The sequence below is a fragment of the Loxodonta africana genome, chromosome 3 (genome assembly GCF_030014295.1).
Source record: "Loxodonta africana isolate mLoxAfr1 chromosome 3, mLoxAfr1.hap2, whole genome shotgun sequence".
NCBI lineage: Eukaryota > Metazoa > Chordata > Mammalia > Proboscidea > Elephantidae > Loxodonta > Loxodonta africana.
Genome location: NC_087344.1, coordinates 168087155 through 168098012, shown reverse-complemented (window position 1 = coordinate 168098012; position 10858 = coordinate 168087155). Strand labels below are relative to the sequence as shown.

At 38.1% G+C, this 10858-nt stretch overlaps 1 protein-coding gene across 1 annotated transcript; it reads right to left on the bottom strand.

The window, feature by feature from the left end:
- Positions 1-409: 409 nt before the first annotated feature.
- On the bottom strand, positions 410-9599 carry TAF13 (TATA-box binding protein associated factor 13). The gene is made up of 4 exons (XM_003409541.4): positions 9508-9599; positions 8544-8622; positions 3639-3736; positions 410-1640 (listed from the first exon to the last, which is right to left on the bottom strand). The coding sequence occupies exons 1-4, from the start codon at positions 9532-9534 to the stop codon at positions 1470-1472; spliced, it is 375 nt and encodes a 124-aa protein (XP_003409589.1). The 5' UTR covers positions 9535-9599; the 3' UTR covers positions 410-1469.
- Positions 9600-10858: the final 1259 nt, after the last annotated feature.

Sequence of the window (10858 nt, the reverse complement as noted above, 5' to 3'; positions counted from 1 at the left end):
CCAGGGCTCCCCTCCCTTTACCTAAGGTAAGTAAGAACAGACTAATGGCTCCCAGTGTAACTCCCCTAGTGCCAGTTACTGCCAGGCCCTGGTTAGCAAAATCAAAAACAACAGTAATATATTGATCTGTGATTATTCTACTCCCATTCTTGATTTCAGCTAACCTTAGATTGGGGTAGCTTTTCAATTTGTTTTAGCTTTTTTAAAAAACAAAAGATCAACCCAGCTATGCACTGAACTGAATTTGTAATTCAGCACCATTACAAGAATAAGATAGAAAAAAGTTTTTAGCAAGATTAAGCAGCTAGAATTATCACATAATCAGTAATATGCATGCTATTCTGGGCAGGGGGAGGGGTAAAGGTGGGGGGAGGGGGAAGCTGATAAATCAGTCAAGTTCAAGCATTAATCTGTTTAATTTGTCATACTTTATTCCTTGTATCAATAGGTTAAGAAAGTAGAATTTTCCCAAGTACTGATTTATAGATAATGTTTATAAGCGGTGCACAAACCATTCAGTTTCACAAACTGTGAATATTCAGTGATCCCTTTAAATGCAATTTCAATCCTTATTTTATGCTTGGTGCAATTAATGATTTAATACAATATAGCTAAATCCACCCAAAACCTGTCTATCCTGAACTACAAAAGGCGTTTCCATAGCCACATATGGTTTTAGCTAAGTATACGTTTCCACAATGAACAAGAACTAACAAATGTGTTAATAAAACGCTATCTCGAATGCTTTAATGCCATTCCTGATACTGAAAGTATTTATTTTTAATAGATACACTCTGATCTGGAAAAATGAGTTCTCCTAAAATGTGACAAACAGTATGTATAAGTCCCAAAGGTTTTCAATCAAAAAAGCCTACCAACACTGAAACATTCACATGAAACTTTTAGTTTCTCAAAAAAATCACTCTTGTTATCTGAAGAGGACTATGAAATAATCTTTTTAAGACAGATAAACATTCCTGCAAAGTCTGTATTTTCCTGTCATCTTCCACTTAAGAGAAACACAAACCAGTTCCCTATCTTTAACAATCTCTCAGACTACTGTTGTCTAGAAACTTGAGAATACATGAAATACATTTCAGCTCATAGGATCAAAGGTGCCATTTGGATTTCACATATTAAATAGCTACAGTACAGTCTACAATACAATGGCACAAAGACACCTAACACATAAATACTACTTTGTCATTTATATAGTCATAAGTCAGAAAGTAATTTACGTGTGGTCATTAAAATACAATGAGTAATTCAAGTATTTAATACAAAGGCAGGCAATTGCAGGCTCAAATACCAATCTAAGATCAAAGACATAAAAGTAAAGGCTGAAGATTTTGTGTTTCTTCATCTTTCATTTACATGGTTAGATATCAGATCCTTACAGTAGAAAATATACAGTTACTACATATACTTTCTCCAGAAGATAATCAAGCTTCAAAAAATACATAAATGTGTCAAGATCCATAGTTTGCTTCATCAAATGCTTTTCTAGCTCTTTTCAATTCTTCGTTCATAGTAAGCAAGTCTTTAACTCTAGCAAACTTTCTCGGGTCCTTTCGAATCAAGAAGACGATATCTTCAACTTGTACTCGACCTTGTCTTCCGATTGACATTGCCTTGTGAGTCTATTACAAATAAACATATCAAATTCAATTTTTTTAATCTAGTACTTTATTGTTTAATTTGCTTTCACAAAATCGGTGAGACTGAAGATTTTCTCTTCTAACCACTGCAGTTATTTGTGAACTGTCTTTCTATTCACGTCCTTCGCCCCTTTTCTACTGAAGCATTAACAATGCTTTCCTTAATGCCTTTATAGGCATTTTTTTTACATATTAAGAACATTAAAACTATCAAATTTATTGACTTTTTTTGTTTTGTTTTTGATATATGTAATTTTTACTTGTCTTCAGTTGTATAAAATAGTTTGATAATTTTTTTTTTCACAAGTACCCATTTCATTTATGCTTTGAGTCATCTTACATTTCAATGGTCAATAAATATTGGTGGATTTTCTTAAAATCAAACAAATAAATCTCACCCCCCTATCATTTTATACTTGTCCGGTGCAAAAACATACGTTCAGCACAGCATTATTTCTAAAGACAAAAAAACAAACAAAAAAAAAAGATGGAAACTAAGTATTTAATAATAAAATGTTGGGTAAACAAATTTGAGTACACCGATTCGATTAATATTATGAAGTCACTGAATATGTTATAGAGTACTATGCAGTGAAACAGGGAAAATGTTCTAGACTTATCTCAATGAAAAATCAGGTTCTAAGACTGTATATACTATATGATCCTAACTTTACAGAAAGTAAAAAAAATTTATAAAATGTAAAATTTTTATGTAGAAAAATATACAAAAAGACAAAAAGGCTATTCACCAAAATATCAGCATTAGCTGTCTCTATTTGGAAGGATGGAAAGACTGGTAGCACAGTGGTTAAGTGCTACAGCTGCTAACCAAAAGGCCGGCAGTTGGAATCCAGCAGGCACTCCTTGGAAACTCTATGGGGTAGCTCTACTCTGTGCTATAGGGTCGCTATGAGTTGGAATCGACTCGACAGCAATGGGTTTGGTTTTTGGTTTCAAGTGGACGGATTAGAGATTTTATTTTCTCCCCTGAATTTTTTATACTTTCTAAATTTTATTTAATAGATGGCAATTACTATTGTAAATTTTTTAATAAAGGTTTTTTAAAAATGCATACTCTGACCTAGTAGTTTTACTGCTATTATTCTGTACTAAAGAAATAATCCAAAATACAGGGTAAAAATTCATAAAAACTAAATACAACCAAAGTCAGTAATCTGATTCCTGCAAATAGATCCAAAGGGGAGGAAATTCCATGATTATGGTCATTCGAGAGTAACTTTTCAAAAAATAAATTAAAAAAAAGTCACTGTTCAGTTAAACACAAAATAACTTATAAATAACATAGTAAAGAAATGGTTAATTAGAAAACAATTTGAATGAATTTTATGTAGCTACTAAAATAACTGTGATTAGAACACAGAAAATATGTATTGTAAAACTTTGAGTAAAAAGAATGTTTACCATGATCACCAATATGTAGAATGCTATATGCCTTTTTTAAAAAATACTTATGTTGGATGATAGATTATGGGTTGTATTTTAAATTTTATTCAAGGATTTTATAATTATGACTTTATGAAACAAAATTCAGGGGAAAGGGGGACAATATATACACACACACGCCAATACGTATATAACCACGCTTAATGATAAATGGAGTCCCTGGGTGGTGCAAACAGTTAACATACTCAGCTACTAACTGAAAGGTTGGAGGTTCAAGTTCACCCAGAGGTGCCTCAAAAGACAGGTTTGGCGATCTACTTCCAAAAAATCAGCTATTGAAAACCCTATGGAACAAAATTCTACTCTGACACACATACAGTCACCATGAGTTGGAACTGACTTGATGGCAACTGTTTATTTTTTTATAATGATAAATAGTAACCAGTAGTTCCACAAAACAAGCACTCAAGTGGATAGCTTATCCCAAAAGGATGCTGTAAGTTTTAGTTCCATCTAACATTAAGAATTTCAAATCTAATCTTCAATGAACTAAGACCAATTACAAAAGAATCTTACCATTTCAGTGATGAACTCTATGACAAGGTCTTCAAGAATATCTACTGACTCAGTATAAGGATTCTGGTCATCTCCAAACCCATACATCATACATCGTACTATAAAAGAACAAATCACTTTTGTTTATTGAACAGATTTAATAATTTTTGTAACAATACTTTTTTCAAGTATACCAGAATTGAACCAAGTTATAGATGATACTGGCATAAAAACATATTTACATTGTCTTCATTGTCTCCAAATACGGATTTTGGTATAAAGACTTTTAATCACAGTCTTATGACCAATTGTTCCTACCTAACCTCTATGAGTCGGAATCAACTTGACGGCAACGGGTTTGTTTTTGGTTTTTTACCTCCAGTATGGAGCCCTGGTAGTACAGTGGTTAAGAGCTTGGCTGCTAACCAAAAGGTCAGCAGTTCAAATCCACCAACTGCTCCTTGGAAACCCTATGAGGTGGCTCTACTCTGTCCTACAGGGTCACTATGGGTTGGAACTGACTCAACAGCAAGGGTTTTTTTTTTTTTTTTAAACCTCCAACAAGGCTATTTTCAATAGCCTCACATGCATGCGAAAGCTGGACAATGAATAAGGACAACTGAAGAAGAACTGACACATTTGCATTGTGGTTCTGGCAAAGATTATTGAATACACCATGGACAGCCAGAAGAACAAGTCTGCTTTGGAGGATGTACAGCCAGAATGCTCCTTAGAAGCTAGGATGGTGAGACTTTGTCTCCCTTACTTTGGGCATGTTATTAGCAGGGGCCCATTCCTGGAGGAGGACATCATACTTGGTAAGATCGAGGGGCAGCAAAAAAGAGGAAGACCCTCAACTAGATGGACTGACATTCTGGCTGCAGCAATGGGCTCGAACATACCTACTATGGTGAAAATGGTATAAGACTGAGCAACATTTTGTTCTTTTATACATAGGGTTGCTATGAGTTGAATTCAAATTGACAGCACCAAACAACGGTCTCCAACAATACTCCCCTTTCCCCACAGCATCCCCAGAGTACCTTTAAGTAGGAGACTGTCTGAACAGGCAGGGCAACAATGGTTTACCCTTTACAGGAGTGTTTTCTGTGTGTGAGTGTGTGGGGCTGTTGGGCACTGGATACTACCATAGGGGAAAGGACATGAGAGAAAGCACTCCAATTACTTTCTTATAGGAAGAAACAGGGCAGTCAAAAGCAGAAAGCTTACTTCAAAGAATCTTGACATTTCATTTCCTAGATCAATGCAACTGCTCGCAAGGCCCTTTCAGCCCTCATCTGAAGGAACCACAGACAATGCAAAAGACAGGAAAAATCTAATATAGAGTAACAAAAATAACTGCTAACACTTACCTATTGTTGGGTCCACTGAGTTGATTCCAACTCTTAGCAACCACATGTGACAGACCAAATCTGCCCCATAGGGTTCTCTTGGCTGTAATCTTTACAGAAGAAGACCGCCAGGTCTTTCTTCCACACAGCCACTGGGTGGACGTGAACCACCAACCTTTCGGTTAGCAGCAGAGCACTTAACCACTGTACCACTTTAATACTTATACACAGCCTCTACTATATATGTCGGGCACTGTTTTAAGCCTTTAAATATATAACTCATTTAATTCTTTGAGGTAAGTACTATTATCGTTCCAATTTTATAGATGAGAAAATTAAGGCAGAGGGTTAAGTGAGTCACCCAAGGTCACACCACTGGTAACTGATGGAACCTAAATTTGAACCCAACTGGTTTGGCTCCACAGCCTATACTGCTACCCACAGCAGTCTTATGCTTCTTGGTAATTTAGGACAGATGAGATCCTGTATGGATTCTTACCCTACAGTCTATAAACTCCAAGTTTGTCTGTGAACTGATGTTGAGAAGTACTGGAACCCTCCTGAAACTGTATACAAAAATCGTATATACTATCTGTATATGTGTATTTTTCTAGAAAAAAGAATCATAACTTTTATCAGATTCTCAAAGGGGTATGTAAATGAAAAAAATGTTAAGAAACTGTCATAATATTGGAAATGTTTTGTATCTTGATCTGAGTTCTGGTTACGTACGTACATATACGTACATACGTAAAATTCACCAAGCTGTTCACTCAAGACTTGTATAATTTATTGTATCTAAGTTTTACATTTAAAAAAAAAGGAAGAAACTCTTAAAAATCATCTAAAGAAAGGAACGAGTACATTAAGAATAACTCCTATTTAGGAGAAGCAAAACTGGTAGAAATGAAAAGAGAAGTAGACCAACCAAAGGAAAGAAAAGGGATGACTTAGAAGCTCACCTGAAACACAGAAGTATCCCTAGGGTTTACCTTGGCATGAGCCCTTGGACGACACAGAAGGGAGAAGAGAAACATAGAGGTAATACTTCTCTCTCTTTTTTGGACTCTGAATTTTTTTTTGGTCCTCCATTCTTTTTTCTGAGATAATATAAGAAACGTTTCAAAGATTGTACAAAGTTCCCATATATATGGACTTTCTCTATGTTCAGCTTCCCCTTAACATCTTATGTAACCATAAACCTTTTAAAAACTAAGAAATTAACCTTGGTATCATACAAGTACTAAGAGCCCTGGCAGCACAGTGGTTAAAGCACTCAGCTGCCAACCAAAAGGTTGGCAGTTCAAACCCACCAGCTGCTCTGCGGGAAAAAGATATGGCAGTCTGCTTATGTAAAGATTACAGCCTTGTAACTATGAGCCCAAGAGACAGAAAGGGCCAAATAAACCAGAGACTACATCAGCCTGAGACCAGAAGAACTAGATGGTGCCCGGCTACAAGCAATGACTGCCCTGACAGGGAACACAACAGAGAACCCCTGAGGGAGCAGAAGAGCAGTGGGATCCAGACCTCAAATTCTCGTAAAAAGGCCAGACTTAATGGTCTGACTGAGACTAGAACGACCCCGGAGGTCACGGCCCCCAGACCTTCTGTTAGCCCAAGACAGGAACCATTCCCAAAGCCAACTCTTCAGACAGGGATTGGACTAAACTATGGGATAGAAAATAATACTGGTGAGGAGGGAGCTTCTTGGATCAACTAGACACATAAGACTATGTGGGCAGCTCCTGTCTGGAGGGGAGATGAGAAGGCAGAGGGGGTCAGAAGCTGGCTGAACGGACAGAAAAAGAGTAGGTGGAGAGAAGGAATGTGTATCTCATTAGGGGGAGCACAACGAGGAGTACATAGCAAGGTGTATATAAATTTTTGTATGAGACTGACTTGATTTGTAATCTTTCACTTAAAGCACAATAAAAAAAAAAAAAAAGATTGCAACCTTGGAAACTCCATATGGCAGTTCACCTCTGTCCTACAGCACAGAACCTACTCAGATGATATTAGTTTTCCACTAATGTCCTTATCCTGTTCCAGGATCCAACTCAGGACCCCACACTGCATTTGGCTGTCATACCTCCTTCATTTCCTACCATCTATGACAGCTCCTCAGTCTCTCCTTGTCTTTCATAACCTTGACACTTTTGAAGAATACCGGGTTTGTCAGATGCTTTCCCATGATTAGGTTGAGGTTATGCATTCCAGGGGAGGCTATCTGCCTTTCTCAATGCATCATATCGTATCAGTATATATTACTGGTGATGTTAACTTTGATTAATTGGTTAAAGTGATATCTGCCAGGATTTGCCCCCTGTAAATTTACTATTTTTCCTTAAATATCTTGAGAGATTATTTTCTTGCTCTCATTTTGATGGGTGGAATTCACCGGTAGGGAAATATGTTTCTCTGGAAAAGGGTAATTTATATTAGAAGTATATAAACTGTATTTGGTATAAGGGTTTATAAAGGCATGAACAAATCCCAGTGAATGCTCTGAAACATCTCATGTTATATTAAAATTTTTCTAAAAACAGGATTCAGGAAAACAGCTCTTGATCACTAAGATATATGAACACTCAGGTAAGACAAGAATGCTGTGAAGATTCCAAATTCTTGTCATCACAAAGATAACTGACGTGGAACAAAGTCTCTGCTAAGAACCAATTATGCAAGCATCACTCCCAGATGCTCTGTTGTGGGGTCCCCTTTCTTATACTGACATAATAGTTATTAAAACCGCATACAAATGGCATAAGTAGCATCAGAGATGGAATAAGGAGTGGTCAAGTAAGCTCTGCGTTAGGGGAGGAATTGAGATACAGAGAAGGATTTATGTGGTTTAAAAAAAAAAGGCATACTGACCCTGTGATTTCAACAGTATTTGAGAACTGCTCATGTCTGATCCAGGATAAATACACCAGGTATTCATAAATCTGTGTTGCCTCATCTGTCAATACCCATGGTCATAGCTACATTTTAAAAGACCCTGGAATGGGAGATGGAGAGCACATTCTCATGGTGCCTTTGGACAAGGGGGGTATGTCTTGATGATCAGTACTCACAGCAGCTCTCCTTCCCTCTTGCCAAAAAGGGTCAAAACTGTCTACTGAGTGAGCAGGATAGAGAATCGATACATTTTATCTCTGTGGCACTGTAATGCCTCACACTGTTCACCTGCCCTCCTGCCTTGTCCACCACCTCAGTCCAAATCCCCAATTTTGTTCCTACTCTCAAGCACATGTGTTCCCAGGATTCACCTGTGACTTACAGTCAAAGGAGTTTTTGCTCCTCCTGCTGCAAAAGGGAAGGACAGGAAAAGTAATGGCGATATGTTTTTACGCCCTGAATTGAAACACTGGTCACATTTCCTCCTTAAAATATACATAAAAATTGGGGTTAGGATCATTACTATCCAAAAGTTAAACAGGATGTTATAGGCAAGTGTGAGAACATTTTACCTACAGGGAAACATATTCAGAACGATAAACCTACTTTGATGAATGGATGTGTCCAAAACTTTGTATCATCTATAATAAAATCATTGTCAAATACAACTTACATTCTTTAGAAAAAAGTCTCTTTCTTTTGCCCTGTCCACCTTCTGCACCTCCTCCAATTTCTTCATTTTCCTCCTCAAACTAGAAGTTAAAATGTATATATTGAAATGTCATATGATTGCATTGCATTTGATTTTTAATGATTACCAATTTTTTTCCCATTATCAACACTGGTCTCAGACCAGAAAGCCCCACAAGAAGCAATAAATCATGAAACCTTAGCAATGACAAGGCCTTAAAGACTATTTAGTCCAACTTCTGACTCATGAGGAATGCTTTCTACATTGTTCCTAACAAATAATCCCACTGGCTCTCCTGAAGAGTTCCAATGACTGTAAGTTTTTTTTTTTTAACCAACTAAATTGACCTATTGGTAGACAGTGTTACTGTCAAAAAGAGTTGTACTGAATCGAAGTTTACCTCACTGTAGTAAGCAAAACTAGTATTTACTAAGCATAGTACTAGGAGCTTTACTTAAGTAAGCCTTAACACCATTTTACAAGGAAACCGAAGCTCAGGGTTAAATAACTTGCTCACAGAGAAAACAAATTTTGAAATCCAAGCTCCCTGATATCGGTTCATTATTTTTTCACTACTTTAAAGTAAGTAAAGTTCTGTTAGTTGAACTGCTGGCTCATAACGAGCTCTAACAAATATTGGCTTTGAACTCTAATGATTCTCTACACGCTCCAAAAGGTGTCTGGAAGATATGAACCAAAACCAAAGGGAAAGGTGCTACCTTCCTACTCTTCCTTCACGTCTTGCCCCACGTACTAAAAAGATGAATCCTAAGGGCTCCCTTCTTTTTTGTTTAAGGGAGAGGCAGGCGAGGCGCGAGGTCCCCAAACTTTCTTGGTTCAATCACTAAGGCAACAGACTTGATTCTGAACTCGGCCTCAGAAGCCGCCGCTACTGAGCCTGAAGGAGTGAAGAAAAGAGAGAGTTGGCACAGAGGCGCTCACTCACGGTAGGGTCTTCTTCTTCATCTGCCATCTCATCAGTCAGCCAACCTCTCGCTCTAAATGGGTTTTACTACTTCCGCCTCCTCACTTCCTGTGACGTCAGGCGCGGCGCGGGGCGGGGCCTAGCCGGGCAGCGGCCGGGAAGGAGTGCCCGTAGTCCTGTTTGGAGGCCTAACGGGAACAATCTCTAACGAAAGAAGGGCGAGGTACGTCCTTCCGAGGAAAGAATTAAAAAACAGCAGAGAGAAGGCAGTCATGTCTAGGTGGCGTGTATTTCGTCGTCAGCCTACATTTGCTTTTAAGTTGGGAACTACTGTTTTCCTGATTCGGTAGTGCCATTGAGGGACAAGCCAGCAGTCCTTGAACTGATGGAAAGCAAAAACAAAAACAAACCTGTTGCGGTCCGATCGATTCAGACCTATGGCGACCCTATAGAACAGAGTAGAACTGCCCCATAGGTTTTCCAGGGAGCGGCTGCGGGATGTGAACTGCCGACCTTTTGGTTAGCGACCATATATCATTTAACCACTGCACTACCAGGGCTCCTGAATTGTTTGAAGGTGTATTTAAACAATTTCAGCCATTTACAGTTCCACTATCATTTATTGCCAAGTACAGTGTTAGTTATTGGGGATATTGTGCTTCGCTACTAGTTCTCAAGGGGCGATACCACCTCCTAGGGTTTTTGATCATGAAAAGGAGCCCTGGTGACTCAATAGTTAAGCGCTGGGCTGCTAATTTAAAGGTCGGGGGTTGCAACCCACGAGCCGCTTCTCCCGAGAAAGATGTGGCAGTCAGCTTCCTAAAGGTTACAGCCTTGGAAACCAGATGGGGTAGTTCTATTCTGTCCTATATAAGGTCACTGTGAGTCCACGACAATGGGCGATAGGTTTTGGCTTTTTTGGACGTAACAATGATTAGGAAAACCGAGATCATTAGAGGGCCAGGGCTAGGAATATGAGATGTCCTGCAATGCTACAGATGATGCCAAATGTGAAAATTGTTCCATAATACACACGATTTCTGAATGTCCTACTGAACATTCATGTGAGTGAAAAAACTATATTATCTGAGCTTAGAACCTAGCTTTGCTAACATAAATACAAAAATACTTCCCTACACTTTTAATGTACATTGAATTTTCTAGGAATGCTAGCACCCCGAAATTGGTTGGTGTCATGGATTGAATTGTGCCAATCTATGTCATCTGATGTGATTTTCCTATGTGTTGTAAATCCTATCGCTATGAGATGATTATTAGCAGTTATATCGATGAGATCTACAAGATTAGATGGTGTCTTCAGCCAGTCTCTTTTGAGATAAAAAGAGAAGTGAGCAGAGAGACATGAGGACCT

Excerpts from the sequence above, each read along its gene's own strand:
- TAF13 (XM_003409541.4), bottom strand. The coding sequence starts at position 9,534 with ATGGCAGATGAAGAAGAAGACCCTACC. Across the intron at positions 8,623-9,507 it reads ATGAAGAAGAAGACCCTACC|TTTGAGGAGGAAAATGAAGA; the intron begins GTGAGTGAGCGC and ends TTTAACTTCTAG. Across the intron at positions 3,737-8,543 it reads GAGACTTTTTTCTAAAGAAT|TACGATGTATGATGTATGGG; the intron begins GTAAGTTGTATT and ends GTTCTTTTATAG.